General features: G+C 44.6%; 1 protein-coding gene across 1 annotated transcript; it reads right to left on the minus strand.

Moving 5' to 3' along the window:
• Positions 1 to 1,342: 1,342 nt before the first annotated feature.
• LOC132581040 (keratin, type II cytoskeletal 4-like) lies at positions 1,343 to 18,324 on the minus strand. Its single transcript, XM_060252077.1, has 7 exons — positions 17,845 to 18,324; positions 16,098 to 16,309; positions 14,102 to 14,162; positions 11,143 to 11,238; positions 8,873 to 9,040; positions 4,990 to 5,115; positions 1,343 to 1,570 (listed from the first exon to the last, which is right to left on the minus strand). Exons 1-7 carry the CDS (start codon positions 18,277 to 18,279, stop codon positions 1,343 to 1,345), a joined length of 1,326 nt encoding a protein of 441 aa, XP_060108060.1. The 5' UTR covers positions 18,280 to 18,324.
• Positions 18,325 to 19,238: the final 914 nt, after the last annotated feature.

Genomic DNA, 19,238 nt, shown 5'->3' on the forward strand with positions numbered 1-19,238 from the left:
TTTTCTCTTTAAAATGTAGATTGTGTTGGATTAGACAGATGACAGTTAGCTAAATACAGGTACTATTCATATCCTTAGGAAACTACTTGCAATACTTATTTACTATATTTATTTGAAAACCATATGTGCCACTTTGCTGTTTAGAAAATGCACAAAGTGTTGAACAAATTGAAATGGCAAATAAAACGTGAAAAACAATAAAAACAATAGTGGCCAGAGTGATGTAGTGGATAAGGGTAGCAAACTCCAATCTGGAGAACCGGGTTTGATTCCCCACTTCTTCACATGGAGCCTGCTGGGTGCCCTTGGGTTAGTCACAGATCTCTCAGAACTCTCTGAGCCCCACCTGCCTCATAAGGTGCCTGTTGTGAGGAAAGGAAAGGAAGGCAATTGTAAGTGGCTCTGAGACTCCTTAAGGTAGAGAAATTTGAGGTATAAAAAAACTAAAACCTACACTTTTTCCTCTGCATTATATAAAATAGCAAAATTTACTAGAGCAAAATTCAAGTGCATTTACTCTGAAGCAGGTTCCATTGGCTTAGATGCACAGGAGCTTATCCAAGGATGGAAGGATTTCAACTAGCCCAGAATCCAGTAGTTTTGGTATGTACATTTTCCAAGGTGCATAATGTCCATATTAAGAACCATAGGCATTCTGGGAAAATTGCATTTCCAAGGAATTGCAACAACAGAGTTCAAGATGCCAGTAGGGAGGGAGGAAGGGAGGGAAAGGGAGACAGTTAGTGTGCAAGAGATCTCCCTTCAACGGCATGGAGAAGTATTCAGAGACCCAGCAGTGACCCTGATCTGCTGACTTTAATGGTACAGTCCTATTTTGGGCTGAACTATTTCTAAGTCAGATCTTTGCTAGTGGTTTCAGCTGAATTAGACAACTAAGATATTGGCCCAAACATTTACATACTGAAAGCCAAACTAGAGATTAGTTTTTCCCCACAAGTTTTTCTGGGCTGATTTGTAACCATAGTGCATAGTGTTTTTTACGCAACTTGTGCGTAAAAAACACAGCTGGGCCCACTTCTATTCAGTACAGTGGTGCCCAGGGAGGAAGGGCTCCTGCCTCTGTGCCATTTTCAGCTGCTAAAATAACATAGGGGCTGTGGGGGGAGGGGGGAATTATTTATCCTTTCTGCATGTGCAGCCTCCCAACAAGGTGAATAAGGCCTGCCCCTGGTCATTTCAGCTGGTGACATCAGCACAGGGGGAGACAGAAGCTCCTGCTTCCCCCATGCCACTGCCTAGTGTATGGCTGCAAATCCCCACAGCGGAATGTGTAAGAAAAGTAACATCTACTTTGGCTCCTAGTAACCCCCAAAGTAGAAGATTAATACCTGTTTTCTTCTCCTTCCAGCAATGACTTGTACGTGGCTATTTCAATATCTAGAGCCAGCTTGTCATTGAGAAGCTCCTGGTAGTTTCGCAGCATGCACGTTAGCTCATCCTTGGATTTATGCAGGGCACTGTGGAGCTCCTCCAGTTTCTCCTGGGCATCCTTAAGAGTCAAGTCACCACGGTGTTCAGTATCAAAAACAGTCGACTGCAAAGAAGCAACCTGCAGGTGGATTAAGCACAGTAAGAACTTTCTCTCAAGCACTGGTACATCAATACTGGCCATTCATTCCTGAATTCACTCAGCATAAAATTCAAACACTGGCTATGTTATGTATGTTATGTTACGTTAATGTTGTTATGTTATGTATTTTATGCTTGTTACTATGTGAACTGGCAAAATCCAGTTTGAAAGTGCATTGAAAGCAAGGCTGTAACTAATTTGTGGGCAGCGCAGGCAGCATCCCAGGGCATATTGGGCCACACACCCCTAATGTAGCCAATCCTCCAATAACTTATAGGGTTCTTAGTACAGGGCCTACAGTAAGATCTTGGATTGGCTACATAGGGCTGCCAAGCCCCTAGGCCAGGTGGGAGTTCTCCCGCCCTAGAGGTTCCAACAGCCAGTTCACATTGGATCGGTGGGGGATACTCTCCTGTCATCACCGGCGCAATGATGTCACTTGCAAGTGATGTCATTGCACTGGCGATGTTGCGGCCACTCTAGGTGTTTCTCGGGAAACTCTATGGGCGTTTTCGCACTTACCTTTTACTGGCGCGAACACCCTCCTCACGCCGGCGGATCTGCAGGGATTTCCCATCAGAAGCGCCGGCGCAGCCAAAAGAGCCGGCAACTTCCGTCGCGGAGCCAGCTCAAACGGAAACCGCCAAGAAGCAGGAAAACGTTTGAGCTGGCTCCGCGACGGAAGTTGCCGGCTCTTTTGGCTGCGCCGGCGCTTCTGGTGGGAAATCCCTGCAGATCCGCCGGCGTGAGGAGGGTGGTCGCGCTAGTAAAAGGTAAGTGCGAAAACGCCCAGCGGGTTTTCCAGACGTTCTAGCAATTTGGGAGGGAAAACTCTATGGTACACAAAACGCCTAGAGCGGCTGGCATGCAACATCACCAGCAATATTTTCCCCAGTAATATTTTCAGGAAGTGCCTTCTACTCCTATGATACTGCAGAAAAAAAGGCCCTGGTAAACTATTTGGGATTACTTCTCTGTAGTCTCTCCAGGTCTGAACTAGGGCTGCCAATCTCCAGGTGGGTAAAAAGCAAAGTAGCTACACAGCAAAATAGATCCAAAGCAAAGCTACTGTGTATGAGAAAAATAAAGAACTAATAAACAAATAGTGAGCTTGTGCCTTTTGAAAATTGAATAGTGAGCTTGTGCCTTTTGGAAACTGAATATGTTCTAGTTTGATGTCAATTATGTATGGTTACTGGATGGTTCTTGGATAAACTTACTTGCAAAACATGGTATACGAAGTTGACATACACGTAAAGGGAATAAAGAACCTTTTGGAGCCTTCATTTTGGGAGATTGGATCAACCACAGTTTATGGAACTGATTGCATTTGAATGTTCCAGGAAAAGTTTTTTTGAATGGATTCTTTGCATTCTCCTTGGAAGCTTTCTGAAAATTATTGTGGAATCCATCCCCTTATAGAAACTTCCTGCATATTTGTATGTGGTATCTTCATAAATAATTTGGACACTGTATTCACTATTTGTTTATTAGTTCTTCATTTTTCTCATACACAGTTTTGCTTTGAATCTCCAGGTGGGGGCAGGGGATACCCCAGCTTGAAGCCCCCCCCCCCTGCTTCAGACTCATCAGAAAGCGGAGGGCAGGAGAGACATGTTTGCTGGGCACTCCATTATAATGGAGAATTGATCCATGGGTATCTGGGGCTTTGAGGGGGGGGCTGTTTTTTGAAGTAGAGGCACCAAATTTGCAGCATAGCATCCGGTGCCTCTTCTCAAAACACTCTCCAAGTTTCAAAAAAGATTGGACAAAGAAGTCCGATTCTATGAGCTCCCAAAGAAGGTGCCCCTATCCTTCATTATTTCCAGTGGAGGGAAGGCATTTTAAAGGTGTGCAGTCCTTTTAAATGTGATGGCCAGAACTCCCTTTGGAGTTCAATCATGCTTGCCACAACCTTGCTCCTGGCTCCACCCCCAAAGTCTCCTATCTCCAAAATGTTTCTAAATGCCCCCCTGCAAAAAAAACAAACAAAACCCTGTTTTCAGGACTGATTGAAAGTGGATTGAAACTGCATTATTTAGAATGTGTGATTGCAGCCAATGTTTGAGATCTCAAGATGCCATTCAAAATCAGAGTGTGAGAATGTTTCTGCAACCCTATCTGAATTGTGTGAGGGTTCCTCCTGTTTCAAATGCATTTAAGCACTAATGATGAAAGAATTGTGGTAGCCAGCTCTCCAGTTTTAATGATGAGTTAACAGGGATTTGGTCAAGCCTTGCCTATTCTGTTTGTGTGAAAATTTGACTGTTGCCAAAGCAACAGAAAAGTAGAAGATGACTTAAAAGTTCTTTAATACAAAGCTCAATTTATGCTAGCTTTCGGAGAGCTTGGAATATTACGGCATATTTAAGGATGACATCAAAGCACCACAGGATTCTAGGTCCTCTCGCCACAATTCCTTTCTTCTGTGCCACCATTCCTACAACTGTCTTCCTGATGGGGAGTTAGCAGCAGCAGTGGGAAGTGGTTGAGGGGAGAGGAAATTCTAGTATCAGTCCTCCATTCTTCTTCAGTTCTCTTTTTTTCTTCTTTTATTTCCACCCCTAGTTGTTGGAATAGATAACATCCGTAGCACTGAATGCATTCTGGAAAATGTACATCCTTAACATTCAAAGAATCAGGGGTCGTTTTGTAGAAAAATAGGTGGTGGAGCTCATCCAGGGATTGTTATGCAGCAGCGCCTACTATTCAATGGACAAGGTAGGAAGGAGGAGGTGGAACTGTCAGAAAGGTTCAGGAGCTGTGCTCCTGTGAGCTCCCGCTGAACCTGAGGCCTGCAAAGAATTATATTTCCCAGAACACACCAGACACTATAGATGCTAGTCTATTAACTGTACAAGACCATCACATCTCATGCCCCCTCCCAGTGTACTTAGTAATGCTCAGGCCTCATTTTGGGCAGGAGCTCACAGGAGCCAAGATCTGGAACCTCTACATTTTATCGTGCTCTTTCTTTCTTAATCCCCCCATCCCAAAAAATACTTGCTTCTGGGCTCCATTGTTCAACCCGCCTGTGAGAATTTTGCTGAACGCTAAGATTTGACAAACTTTCTAATATTTTTCCCCACAAAAAATGAGAAAATAACCAAAACATATAAAGCAGACAGATGGAAATCTTCATCATGGCCACAATGGCCACATAGGAAAAAGGAATTTAAAAGGTTTTATGGGAGTAAAGTTTTATTATGACAATTCTAATTCAAGAAGAATTTTAATGTAGATGCTGAGCTGATATAATGTAGTACCCCTTCCGGTGATGTCAGGGGTGTTTGACATATGCAAATTAGTTATGCCAATGAGTTGTGCTAATGAGCTCCAGCACCTCTTTTTTTATAAAATGACCCCTGGTAATGCTGAAGGGTTTTGCCTCTCTTTACCTGCTTCTTGACTTTTTCCAGATCACAGAGCAGTCTCTGTGTTATTCGAGTCAGTTCTGCAACCTCACGTTTGTTGGTCTTCAGATCATCATTAATTTGACGTTTTCGGTTCTGAAGTTCCTGAAACTAAATGTTCATAAGAAGGGGGAGGACAATTATTATTATTGCCAGCATGGTGTAGTGGTAAAAAGTGTAGGACAAGTATCTGGGAGACCCGGGTTTGAATCTCTACTCATACCATGGAAGGTTACAGGGTGACCTTGGGCCAGTTACACACCCTCAGCCTAACCTACTTCACAGGGTTGTTGTGAGAATAAAACGGAGGAGAGGAGAATGATGGCACTCTGGGTCCCAGCTGGGGAGAAGGGCAGGGTACAATTGAACTAAGTAAAATAACAGTCAATAAATAAAAAAATAGTCACATTCGTATCTTGCCTCCAAGGAACTCAGCATGATATACATGGGGTTTGTTGTATTTTATCATATCTTCATGCATAATGCCCAAGAAACCACTCATGTTCTAGTTTTCTTTTCAGACACAGTGGTTTAGATCCAGGAATGAGCAGCAGAAACATACAAGCAACTTCTAATAGTTTCCTACTAATATTGATGCCCCAAAATTGGTTGCACAAGGTTTTGTGCAAGTGGAAATGCACAAGGAGATTCAATAATTCTGAATTAGCGTAAACAGCTACTGTGGTCTTTTTCTTACATTTCCACTTGCTGAAGAGCTCTAATAGAGGAAATTTTATACTGGATCTATCCCATAATCTGCATCGATTCTCAAAAATGAGTTATAGGAAAGAAGCAGCTATAGAAGAACAATTCAAGAGTGGTTTCCTTTATTCCATAGTTGGCATAAAATGGCCACCACAGCTATTTCCTGTTGTAGGAACCCCACCATGGGAATCATACCTGATGAGAATATGTATTTGACTGTTGTAGGGGTGTGTGAATAAGTGAAAGTAAACATTCTTCTTAGTTTAATGGGCCCAGGCTGCCTGCCTGCCTTTTCACTGACTACTCTCTTTTTACACCTCTGCTCTGAGATACAGTATTGGGAAATGTGCTAATTGCTAAATCCTCTAATTTTAATAACACATGGTAATTGTGAAGATAAATGGGTCTTGTCCCATAACTTATAGCTAGGTTACTAATCAGATGTATTGGATTCTAACAGTACTACTTATAATGATTAGGACGCAAAGTGTTCTGGGAGGGAGCAGCTCAGAGGAGCACTGGCTAAGAAACAGAAATGTAGAGCACCAGCCCTACCTCCATGTTAGTTGAGGGTTGCACAAAATGCCTTTGCTACATTTTACAGTCTACTGTTTGCTTCACTATAAAGGCGTACAGTATAGGGTTGCCAAGTCCAATTAAAGAAAAATCTGGGGGCGTTGGGGGCGGAGCCAGGAGACTTTGGGGGTGGAGCCAGGAGACATTGGGGGTGGAGCCAGGAATAAGGGTGTGACAAGCATAATTGAACTCCAAGGGAGTTCTGGCCATCACATTTAAAGGGACAGCACACCTTTTTAAATGCCTTTCTTCCATAGGAAATAATTAAGGATAGGGGCACCATCTTTTGGGGCTCATAGAATTGGACCCTCTGGTCCAATCGTTTTGAAACTTGGCAGGTAGTTTGGGGAGAGGCACTAGATGCTATACTAAAAATTTGGTGCCTCTACCTCAAAAAATACCCCCCCCAGATTCCCCAATACCCGCAGATCAATTTCCCATTATTCCCTATGGGAATCATTCTCCATAGGGAATAATAGAATGCCCAGTAGACATTTCCCTCCCCCGCAAGCTTTCTAAAGCGGGGGGAGGGAGGAGGGCCTCCAAACCAGGGAATCCCCTGTCTCCTCCCGCTCTCTCACACACAAATACTTACTAGATCTTGTTCCTGCAGAACTCTACTTGCTGTGAAAACAAAAGCAAAAGAAAGGGAGGGGCCGTTCTCCACCGAAACTGTTACTGACCCTTTTCCATGAAGCCCTTCCTGTTTCCTGTTTCCCGCTCAGCCTTAAAGGCACACATTTTACAAATGGATTAGTCTCTTCAACTACTTGGTGACTGTGGGGGTGGGGCTTCCCCCACTGGCCAGCTGGCTGGGGGCGGGGAGAAGCCTGTAAAAACCGGGGATCCCCGCTGGAACCTAGGGATTGGGAAGCCTAGTACAGTAGCCTTTGCTGACCCTCATCCAAGAGGCTGTAAGTTTGCAATGCAGTGGTCCTGGGAAAGGGAGGTCAGAGAAGGCCTATGACAAAAAGAGATGCATGGTAGTAATCCCGCCTTTCCCACTCCATTTGGTAAAGATTTTGGTAAGATTGCCAACCTCCAGGCGGCACCTGGAGATCTCCAGAAATTACATGTGATCTTCAGACAACAAGATCAGACTACAGACCTCCAAACTACAGAAGTCACTTCCATTGGAGAAAATGACAGTTTTGGAGGTAGACTCTATAGTAGGGGTGGCCAAACTGCAGCTTGGGAGCCACATGTAGTTCTTCACGCATATTGTGTGGCTCTCAAAGCCCCTGCCACCCGTCAGCCAGCTTGAAGAAGGCATTTTTCTCTTTAAATCGCTTCTCCAAGCTGAGCCAGTCGGAGGCTTGGAGAATGTATTTAAAGTTAAAGTTGCTTTCCATCTCTCTCTCCCTCCACCCTTCCTCCATCTATTTGCTCTTCCTGCCTTCCTGGCTCTTATGTTAAGCAAGTTTGGCCACCCCTGCTCTGTAGCATTATATCCTGAAACTGTTCATTCTGTCCCCAAATCCCATCTTCCTTGGGTATTATCCTCAAATTTCCTGGAATATCTCAACTTGGAATTGGCAATCTTCATTCTGAGGAAGACAAGGATTTTTATGTGTCATTTAGTTTCCTTCAAAACATGGTTAGGGGACCATAGGAACAGCACATCCCTTATATAATAAAAGGTCCTTTGTCTTGTGAATGAATAAAGATACCTGAGTTAAAGAAATCTTATGCACTAATTAGTGTTCAAGTGCATGGTATTTTTGTTCAGTTTTGCTCAACCTGTACATCATGTTGTTAACTGTTTTGTTGCAGCAGCCTCGGGATGGGACCTGGAGATCTCCTGCTTTTACAACTGCTCTCCAGCTGGCTCCAGCTGGGGAGACATCAGCTCCCCAGGATAACATGTCTGCTTTGAAGGGTGGACATTGTACCATGCTGAGCCCCCCTCCCCAAATTCTGCCCTCTTCCAGATCCACCCCCAGAGTCTCTTTCTAGAGCCCATTGCATTTTCCCCACAATGGACCTTATTCCTAGTCACAAATAAGCCTACAAATTACATTCTTAGCACTGCCATAAGGAACAGGAGTAACGAGATTTCTTGAGATTTGCATACTGAATGACTTGTCCCATAAAACATTTTCCTTAAATCCTTGACTGTTCTTCCTTTCATTCTTGTCATATTTGTACCATTATTTGAATTTCATTTTGCTTTCAGACTTTCCAGCTATATTTCTTAGTAAACTTTTGATTAGCAAAAGGTTTATGGTTGCCAACTTCCAGGTGATGGCTGGAAATCTTAAATTACAGCTGGTCTTCAACTGACAATTAACAGTTCCCCTGGAGAACATGGTTGCTTTGGAAGCTGGTCCACATAGTATTATACCCTGCTGAAGTCCCTCCCCTCTCTAAGCCCCACCTACCCAGGTTTATACCCCCAAATCTTCATGAATTTCCAACCCAGAGTTGGCAATCTAAATGTTTTCTCTAAAAGATGAGATGTTTCATCTAAGGTGTTTTTTGAGGGGAAAAAACGAGGAAAAAATAAACTACAAGGCATTCTTGGCATTCTGAGAGATCTATGTGCCCTACAGACACCTGTACACACAGCATCCATGTGATGACTCACTCTGCTTCGGTATAGAGCATTCACTTCTTCTTTGCTCCCTTGCACAATACTTTGATACCAGGAGTTGACATTTTGGAGGATGCAGTTCATGTCTAGGCCTCGGCTATTGTCCATCTCCACAACAACTGATGTTTCACACTGAATCTGCTGATTGAGCAATGACAATTCCTACAATTTGAAGGAGATCATAGTAAGCAGGTGATTCCTTCTTACCAGCACAATGCACACATCATGAAAAGTAAACATGGGTTGTCATTACAAGAAGAAGTCTGGCTTGTAGGATTCCACTCATTTCCTCCTTCCTTCACACATGGCTCAATAATTACAGGTTTGTTCCTTCGCAGGCAGCCATCATTTATGACTATGTCCAATCACAAGCTATGGTTCTGTTCCCTTCAAGCAAAGGTTCAAATTAAAAACTAGACTCTAGCCCCTATGGTTGGTTGCAGACTAGAGATTTGTGTCAACTACAATTGTGAAAACAAAGGGTGGCTCTTTCCCTGTCTAGAGTATTTAGTTGTCCCCACCCCTGCTACAATTGTTTGTTTGACATCTTGCTTTTGATTTCATGGGATAAAATTTGGGATTTCCTCATAGGAGGACACATAACAAGAAAACTAAATAACAGTTTTCCTGCCAATAAAACACAGCATTCTAGCATCCCTTAATGGCAGTTCCTATTGGCAGCAACTCCTCTCTTCCAGCTAGGGAGAGTAGGGGTACTTCCAGACCTCCACCAGCTGCCACTTGGGAGGTGAAAGGAAAATGGCTATGGCTAGAAAAATCAGTGACATGGTCTCAGTTCCAGCAAATATCCAGTGGTGAAGTTATTGCATCAGCTCAGAGATCTAATTTTCACCCCAGAGTTCTGGATAAATTCTAGACCCCCCCTCCCCTGCCAGCAGAGTTATGTCACTTCTGGGTATTCCCCATCCCTGCCCCCTTTCTTTCCCACCTCCAGGAATCCTCTACAACATCCCCTCCTCTTAGGGTTGCCAAGTCCAATTGAAGAAATAGCTGGGGACTTTGGGGGTGGAGCCAGGAGATGTTAGGGGTGGAGCCAATATCAAGGCTGTGACAAGCGCCGCAGCCACAGGTTCCCGCGCCGCAGCCGCACTAGCAGCTGTCCCTCCCTCCTCCTCCCGCTCGTCCTCCCCGCCCCTCCGCGGCCGCCTGAGGCTGGAGGCCTGGGTGAAGCAGGGCGGTGGCGCGGGCATGGAGAGCAGGGCCGGGGGCTCAGGGCCTCCTCCTCGGCCTCCGGCGCTGCTGCGCTGGTGCTGGCGGGGCTGTGCTGCACCCCTTCAAGAGCTCCCTCACCGCCCTGGGCCGCGCCTGGCTCCGCCGCCTCCGCTGCTCCGGCGCACCCGATCTCCTCGCCGCGCTCCTGCTGCCCCTCTGCTGCGCCAACGCCAACAGCGAGGCCCTCGGCCGACAGCTCCTCCGCCGCCGCCTTCTGCTGATGGGCGCCGGCGGGCCTGCCGCATACGGCTTCACTGGGCGGGGAGGGGGCGGCAGCGGCTCGCCATTTCCCCCCTCCCCCCGCTTCCGTTTTTTGGGGGAGCGGGGGAAGAGGGTGGAAATCCTGGGGTCCCCCGCCAGGGCGGGAGGGTTGGGACCCCTACCTCCTCTACATTTCTTATAAGGATGTGTTGCTAAATTATATGCATGTGCTGCTAAATTACAAGCAGGGCTTGATTTGTGCCAGGACCCAGCAACACCCTCTCTTCTCCAAGTCTGGGCTCCGCTATCTCTTTACTATCCCAAACAGCTTCTGAAAGGAATGCAAAAGTAACAGTAGTACTGGACTCTTTTGCTTCCTATCTCAGACACATGGCTGTGCCTCCTCACCCCGCGCCCCAGCAGTTTCAGCCTCACAGATATTTAAAGGCACACACACCACTTCCAAAACAGAAGCCATTTTGCAAGCTTCTAACCCTGCCTGAGATCTAAGGATACATTGTGGCTGTTGGGGTAGGGCTCCCCCTGCCAGCCAGCTGCAAAACTGGGAGCTCCCCACCCAGACCTGAAGACTGGCAAGCCTATTCTTTGCTGCTGCTTTTTTGTTGTTGTTGGTAAATTAATGTTTTGTAGTTTCAGCTTTTTGTAAGTTACCTCATGAATGTTTTACTGAGAGATAGGAAAGAACTAGTTTACATAAATGTGGCCCACATGGGTTCAAAGGTCTGGCTTTGAGATAACCTTTGTGCAGCCCTTCAAGGTATGGTGACAGGGATGATTTTTGTTAGGAGAGCAATGAGACAAATCCTTACCTCATCATAAATACACCTCAGGAATTCAACCTCCATTTTCAGGGCTGCCACTTGGACCTCCAGCTCCCTCTTATTCATGAAAGAATAGTCTACATCCTGGAAGAACAAAAGAGGACACTGCAAATTATTTTTGTTCTGGCTCAAAAGCATTTATAGCAATCATTGATTTGAGTTCCTGTTTTATAAAGTGTGGCTTTGGAAGAATGGCTTTTTAACCAGAATTTGAATTTATCAGATCATAAACATAATTTCCTTGAAGTTTTTTTTTTAATTTAAAAGACAATGGGCGTTTTCGCAATCACCTTCAGCAGGCGCGACCCCCCTCTTCACCGCGCAGGATCTGCGCGGATTTCGCACTAAATGCTGCGGAGCAGCCGGAAGAGCCGGAAACTCCTGTCGCAAAAGCCGCGCAAACGGAAACTGCTTTTTGGCGCTTTACGTTTGAGCGGCTTTTGCGCCGGGAGTTTCCGGCTCTTCCGGCTGCTCCGCGGCATTTAGTGCGAAATCCGCGCAGATCCTGCGCGGTGAAGAGGGGGGTCGCGCCGGCTGAAGGTGAGTGCGAAAACGCGCTATGTTTAAAATAATATGGGTCAGATCTAGCCAGCTTTTTTGTCCAGTCTTGGCCAGTTCCCCTCCTTACTAGAGCTCCTATATGACACACAGCATTGGTCTATCCAGGTTCTATTACTTTTCTGGTGGTCCAAGAGGACCCTTTCTCTCCTTTTCACCAGTGGAAAAACTGGTTAGATCCTAAACTATGAATCCCTGCCTCATGAAGTAGTATCCAGTGTTCACGTAAAAAAATGTTGTGAACTTCTCCTCATTTAGCAACTTATTCTGATCTAGAGCCTCATATATGCTCCAGTGTGCACATGAAGCTCTTTCATACCTGCTTTCTTTCAATGAAGACAACAGATATATATGCACAAAGGAATTTTTCCAAAAGATCTGCACACTCCATTGAAATTACTCAGAGTTGCTGAGAAACTACAATTCCCAGGAACCTCACTTTTAGGATTTATGGGAACTGTAGTACAGCAAGATTCCCAATTCCTAGGAGCCCAGAAGCTCTGAATAAAGCTTTCAGCAGCAAAAACCTGTTTTATGACTACTGCCAGAGCCAATTAAGTTGCTACAGGAGGGAGAGGGGAGAAGCTGCATTTTCAAGAGGGGCAGGGGCTGGAGCCAAACTAATTACAAGCAGAGCCTGACTGTCAGTGAGGTTTGGGCTCAGATCAAAATTAGATCAGAGGTTTTGAAGTGAAAAAGTCTGTATGGCTCTGTTCACACAGCGGGTTGAGTCCGTGTTAAACTGACCCGGTTCTGTTCTGTATATCTTTGTTCTGGATATAATCAATCAGACTGCCATACTGCAATTTGAATCACTCCGTGCTGAAATCGTCTTCTGCCATCCACACAATGGCACCATGCAGTTCTTTTTGTTGTTTCCCCCACTATTATGCGCATAAGCATAATAGCATGCGCATAGGTCAGAAAACATTATGTGGTTATGCACATATCACTAGGTAGTAAAAAAAAAATGGCGATTGTAAACCAGATGTCTGAGGCTCCTTTTGTTCTGGGACAGCCTTCAGACATCTGGAAGTTAGTTAATATCGCAGCAGAACTATCCAGATGGAGAAAACTATGAATTGAAACCGGACAACTAAAAAAAAACTACAATGGAGCAGGTAACAAAATAATCCAGTTTGGAGAAGGATTGGGGGGGGGGGGTGCTGGCTGATAACAACTGACTACCGGGAGGCAGATCTTGCTGTCTGGTCAGCCACTTTTAATCCAGCAGGAAACAGCAGCGACAACTGATTAAACTATGTGTCTGAACAGGCCCTATGCCTCTCTTCCCAAATTCAGCTGCCTCATTAGAATGAAGCCTGAACCTTTGCTTGAACAGAAGAGAGAGTACAATCAAGATTACTGAACAAAGTTTAGAAATCAGGGGTGTCAAATTCATTTGTTATGAGGGCTGGATCTCAGATGAATGAGACTTTGTTGGGCTGGGCCATGTGTGTCATAAAATGTAATGACAGGTAGCAGAAATACAGACTTTATAAAAAACACAAACACAAAGATTTATTAAAAGCTTACAGTAAAACATGCTTAAAACATTAGCACTCCGTGGTCTTAAAAGTGCTTTCTTTGTATCGCTCCCATACGATCCAGGGAACTGGGCAAAGGAAGCTCTGGCTCTTTCCTTCTTTCCTAGAAGGGGGAGGAACCTCAGCCAATAGAAGGAAGAGAGGCTAGGCTCAGTAGCTCTGCTGTGTGATTGAGAAAGTCTGGCAAAGCAAGCTATTCCTCCCCAAGGGAGGAGCCTCAGCCGATGGAGAAAATAGAGGCCTTGCTCTTTAGCTCCTGTGTGATTGAGCAAGCCTGGCAAAGCAGGCTGTGATGCAGATGAAAGCAAAAGAGAGGGAGAAGGAAGCAGATGGCAGCCAGTTGCTTGGGGGCCTGATAGGAGCCTTTCAGGGACCTGATTTGGCCCCCAGGCCACATTGACACCCCTGGTTTAGCTCAAGATGCATAGCCCTGTTAGTCTGTCTGTAGCAGTAGAGAAGAGCAAGAGTCCAGTACTTGCACCTTAAAGACTAGCAACACTAGTGGCAGGGTAGGAGCTTTCATGAGTCACTGCTCATTTCTTCAGATACAAAAATGAAATGTAGTCATCTTGCCATTTCAAACATGACTGTGAAAGAAGTGGAGGTATTCATTCATTTGTGACTGCAACTAAAGGCAGATTAATCTTTGAAGTTAGTGATAAAGTAAACTGTTTGCATAATGTGAACAGAAAAGAGAAGTTGCATGGAGTGCATACAAATGAATGCAAATGTTTATTTTGACACAATGCTATCTATATCCTCTTTTAATATTAAGTATACCCCCAGACTCCCTTTTAGGAGATGCCAACTCAAATCACCCTTCAGCAATTTGAATGTCTCACCTTCTTAAGCAAAACAAAGTCATTCTCTGCTGATGCACACCGGTTGATTATCTCTTCGTACCTATTGGGATATAGTAGAGAAAGAGGGCATGTGATGGAGTAACCTGGACCCAGATCCCAAAGATTTCAGGGGGCACACAAATCTAGGAATATTGCATTATTATCCAGGCAGTACATAATTATGATAGTGCCAACAACCTGTGGATCCTCCTTTACTTCAAAGGTGCACCAAGTGGATTGCTTGGGGCCCTGTCATCCTATCCATGTGGAGTCTTAAGAACATAAGAGAAGCCATGTTAGATCAGGCCAATGGCCCATCTACTCCAACACTCCGTGTCACACAGAGGCCAAAAAAAATTATACACACACACACACACACACTGTGGCTAATAGCCACTGATGGACCTCTGCTCCATATTTTTATCTAACCCCCTCTTGAAGGTGGCTATGCTTGTGGCTGCCACCACCTTCTGTGGCAGTGAATTCCACATGTTAATCACCCTTTGCGTGAAGAAGTACTTCCTTTTGCTCAGTCTTGCTCAGTAGCTGGTGGGAAAGGAGAGCAGACAGAGAACTGAGAAAGGAAGGAATTTCCCTTTAAGGTCACCAATTAGACTGTCATATAATAGCAGTTTAATGACTGGCAATGGGCAACTGAAGCCTTTAATGGCATGAAATTAAACAGCATTACGTGATAACTCCTTGCCGATCAAGATGAAATTAAAGGCAAGGCAAGAGAGACCAGTATAAAATTAGGATTCATGGGAAGTGAGGTGGCAACACTACCCCAACTTTTTCAATGCAACAGTTGATGCCTGCCAAGTGTTTTTTAGAAAGTGGGTGGAGCCAAAAGAGGTTTTTGCAGCAAGGCTTCTGACTGGGCACTGGAGATTTGATTGGCAGGACAGATTTTAAAAAACCATTGCTTTGGCAGCAGTTGCCACTTCAGTTCTTCGTTGTGTGACAGAATATGAGGGATAGCAGCCATTTTGTGGCTGTCTCCTCCCTCTCAGCCATTTGGTGCTGGACCCAACACATTGTCTCAAAATTCCAAATGCCCTCCTAGGCCAGTCACTCTCACCTAACTTACCTCACTGGGTTGTTGTGAGCATAAATGGAAGAGAAGAGAACTTGCTGTAAGCTGCTTTGAGTGCCCATTGGGGAGAAAGGTAGGATGTAAATACCCAAATAAAATAATAAACATTGATCTCTGGATTGCAGCCCAGCATTTCTACAACAAACAAGAAAGCATTGAGCATTTCCATAACTGCCAACAATGTTTTCTGAGATTGGAAACAAATTTTTACTTAGTACTTATTCCCCTTCCCGTCTATTCCCGCCCACCCACCCCAGGTCCTGTGCATAGTTCTGTAACTTTTCTAAATTCACACATAAACACAGTGTGTGTGTACTGCTGTTGTAAGGTAGCACCCCCTTTGTATGAGCTCCTGCCTGCAAGCCTCTCATCATGGGCCCAAGGCACCCCACCCCCCACCTGCAGGCGTAACCATTTCCAAATCAACTGTAATTATTATATGTAATAACTTTAGGTACGCAGTATGCAATTATGTGGCAATTAAACGTTTGTTATTCCCATGTAATGCAGGAGGTAGGCTGAGTGTGGATGAGCCGGTTTGCGTGAAAGCCAGTGTGGGTCAGTAGCTAGCATGCTGGACTTGGGCTGTAAGACCCTGATTCAAATCTCCACTTGGCCAAGGAATGGGTGACTCTGAGCCAGTCATTTGTAACCTAACCTAAGACTGTTGTGAGGATTAAGTGGAAGAAACCATATAAGCCACCTTGAACTTCTTTGGAGGACAAGTGGGATAAAAATGTACTCTGTGTGTGTTCATTTGTGTGTCGGGGGGGGGGGGTTTCCTATGCAACAGCCCATTCTCCTCAATACACAAACAAATGAAATTGTTGCCACAAGCAAAATGCAGAGAAGAGCCACAAGCAAAATGAAGTGTAACTGTCAAGCATGGCTAATGCGTACTTGCTTTTAAATTCCTCCGCACACTGCTGAGTTTTCTGCAGCTGGGGTCCAATCTGCCCCTTTTCACTCAGCAAGAAATCCAGCTGCTTGCGTAGGCCCCCAATAGTATTTTCAAAGAGAGGTCGGAGATCACTCTTAATTGGCGGCGTCTGCTGCTGCAGGAGATTCCACTTGGTTACCAGCATCTTGTTCTTCTGCTCCAGGTTTCGGACCTGAAATCAAAGAAGAAAAATATGCAGCCACAAAAACAGATGATAGGATGGAGGAGAGATGCAGGATACACACAGTTTTTAGTGTTAGGTTCTCAACAGGCCAGCCTTATGAAGTTATATGAACATATGATGCTGCCTTGGTCCATCAAAGTCAATATTGTCTACTCAGACTGGCAGCGGCTCTCCAGGGTCTCAAACTGAGGTTTTTCATGCCTACTTGACTGGACCCTTTTTAATTGGAGATGCCAGGGATTGAACCCGGGATCTTCTGCTTACCACTGAGCCACTGTCCCTCCAAGTTGTACTCCAAGGTGCTGTGAAACCTTTCCCACAGGACTTGCAGCCTAACCTTATAAAAAAAGAACCAGTAATGTTTGCAACTTACTTCCAGACCCTGATCTGGATAGTCCAGGCTATCCCATCAGATCTCAAAAGCTAAGCAGGGTTGGCCCTGGTTAGTACTTGGATGCGAGAGCACCAAGGGAGTCCAGGGTTGCCACACAAAGGCGGGCAGTGGCAAACCATCTCTAAATGCCTCTTATCTTTAAAACCCCATGGGATCTCCACATGTCAGCTGTGACTTGTCAACAAAAAAGAAGTCTGCAGCTTACTTCCATGTTTACGATTGGGGCTTTAAATTCATATAAGTGCACTGCTCTGCTTACAGGGCAGTGGGCAATCGGGAATATTCACAGACAGCTAAAGTGCCAGTCTATCCTGGCAGATATGGGTCTGGTCAGTGCCTAGATGGAAGAGCTCTCCTGGGAGGTCAATCTACACAGGAAAGAAAATAGGATGGCAAAATAACTACTTTTCCATATGCAGCGAATTTTTTTTTAAAAAAAAAATGTACAAAATCGGGGTGGCCAAACTGTGGCTTTGGAGCCACATGTGGTTCTTTCACACATATTGGGCAGCTCTCAAAGCCCCACTACCCCATTGGCTGGCTTGGAGAAGGCATTTGTCTCTTTAAATCACTTCTCCAAGTCAAGCCAGCCAGTGGCTTGGAAAATTCATTTAAAGTTAAAACTGCTTTCTTTCCACCTCCCCCATCTATTGCCTGCCTTCCTGCTGCTTGCCTTTCTTCCTGCCTTCCTGTCTTGTGGCTCTCAGACATTGGATGTTCATGTCTTGCAGCTCTCAAATATCTGACATTTATTCTATGTGTCTCTTATATTAAGCAAATTCGGCTGCCCCTCCACTAGATCATTCAGTGATACTATTCCCCCACCTCCATTCTAAAGTGGTAGAACACTATCCACATTTGTACTGCAAAGGGGCGGGGGGGGGGGGGAGATGTCAGTAAATGAACGGAACTGAAATTGGCATCACATTGTTCATGAAGATCTCAGTTTCAAAAGCCATTGTAAAAATTCTCCAAATTAAGACAAATATTAAGGAAGAGAAGAACACAGAAAAGAGAGACACTCTGAACCAGTGAAGGGGAGGAATGGTGCAGAAATCCACTCATCTCTCCTTTAAGGTTTTTCCTGCCATTTTATAAGAGAGAAGAACCTAGCCATTCAAGCTCTAACCTTGTCGATGAAGCAGGCAAACTGGGTGTTGAGTGACTTCATTTGCTCCCGCTCCTGAATTCGTATTTTTTGGATCTCAGGGTCAACTCCAACAGAGAATGGCTTTAAGAGGTGCTCGTTGACCTTGACTCCATGTAAGTGGTCATTCCGAAAGCTGCCAGAATAATTTTGGAGCTCAATGTAGTTCCTGGGGCTGCCGTAGTATATGTTACCATACTTCTGACCTCTGATCCAGTAGCTTCCACATGATATTCTTCTACTTCCTCCCATACTTGAAAGGCTTTTAGTGCTATAGCCACCAACTCTGTTTCTTCCACCAAGCTGAGATACAGCAGGGGCCCTCGGTCTACATCTGTTTAGACCACATATATCTGAAGCAGAAGAGAAACTTCTTCTTCCAGGGATGGAGTTTGCAGTGTACAGTTGTCGGCTCATAGCAAAGCTGGGTGAGATAATACCGGTGCGGTAGAAGAAAAAGAAAGGGTCTCCTCTGATATGACACCTTCAAGGTTCTGCTTTATATCTCTTCACAATATCTGGGCTTGGTTAATTCAGGCAAAAACATAATATAAAGTCTTCTTTGGAGTTTGGTTTTGCCTGCTAGCAGTAAATACCATTACAAAATAGCAAAGTAAACAAAAAAACTCCAATGGAGTGGTAATATATTTTTTAAAATGCTTAATTTGCAGACAAATATGGTTAAAATTATGCACCTGAAGAATTATATCTCAAGTAATTATAGCTTAGCAAATTGATTCCAGAGTTTTTTATGTGTCAATTTCAAAAGAAGAAAAATTGGGCAATGCAGATACTAACCGAAACCCCGATATCACCTGACTAGTAACTTAAGTTCAAATGAGTGCACTATTTGAGTTCCTTATTTGAGAACTATGAGTATTTATTATGTCATAAAACTTATATTTTACCTGATTGATTACAACCATCATTCAGTTATAATATTCTTAAATGTATCATGATCGTGTATAATTATAATTGAATGGCTTATTTCCCACTGCTCCTCTAAATCATTGGGACTGATACAATTATAGATAGGTGCCCTCATCCAGAAATTCATGCGCACGCAGGGCTTTTTTTTTTTTAGCAGAAATGCACAGGAACACAGTTCCGGCTGGCTTGGTGTCAGAGGGTGTGGCCTAATATGCAAATTTACCCCCTGCTGGGCTTTTCTTTTAAAAAGCCCTGTGTGCATAGAACTCCTGCCTCAGTGGGTTTTTCTGTTCACTTGTGCTGTATACTCTCTCTCTCTCTCTCGGCTTGGCTTCATGAACGAAGATTTAAGAAGGGTGCAATAGTCCACGTCTGCTGCAGGCTCGCTGGTGGCTGACAAGACCAATGCGGGACAGGCAGGTCCGGCCACAGTGGCTGCAGGGAAA

This window comes from Heteronotia binoei, chromosome 13, assembly GCF_032191835.1.
Source record: "Heteronotia binoei isolate CCM8104 ecotype False Entrance Well chromosome 13, APGP_CSIRO_Hbin_v1, whole genome shotgun sequence".
Classification (NCBI taxonomy): domain Eukaryota; kingdom Metazoa; phylum Chordata; class Lepidosauria; order Squamata; family Gekkonidae; genus Heteronotia; species Heteronotia binoei.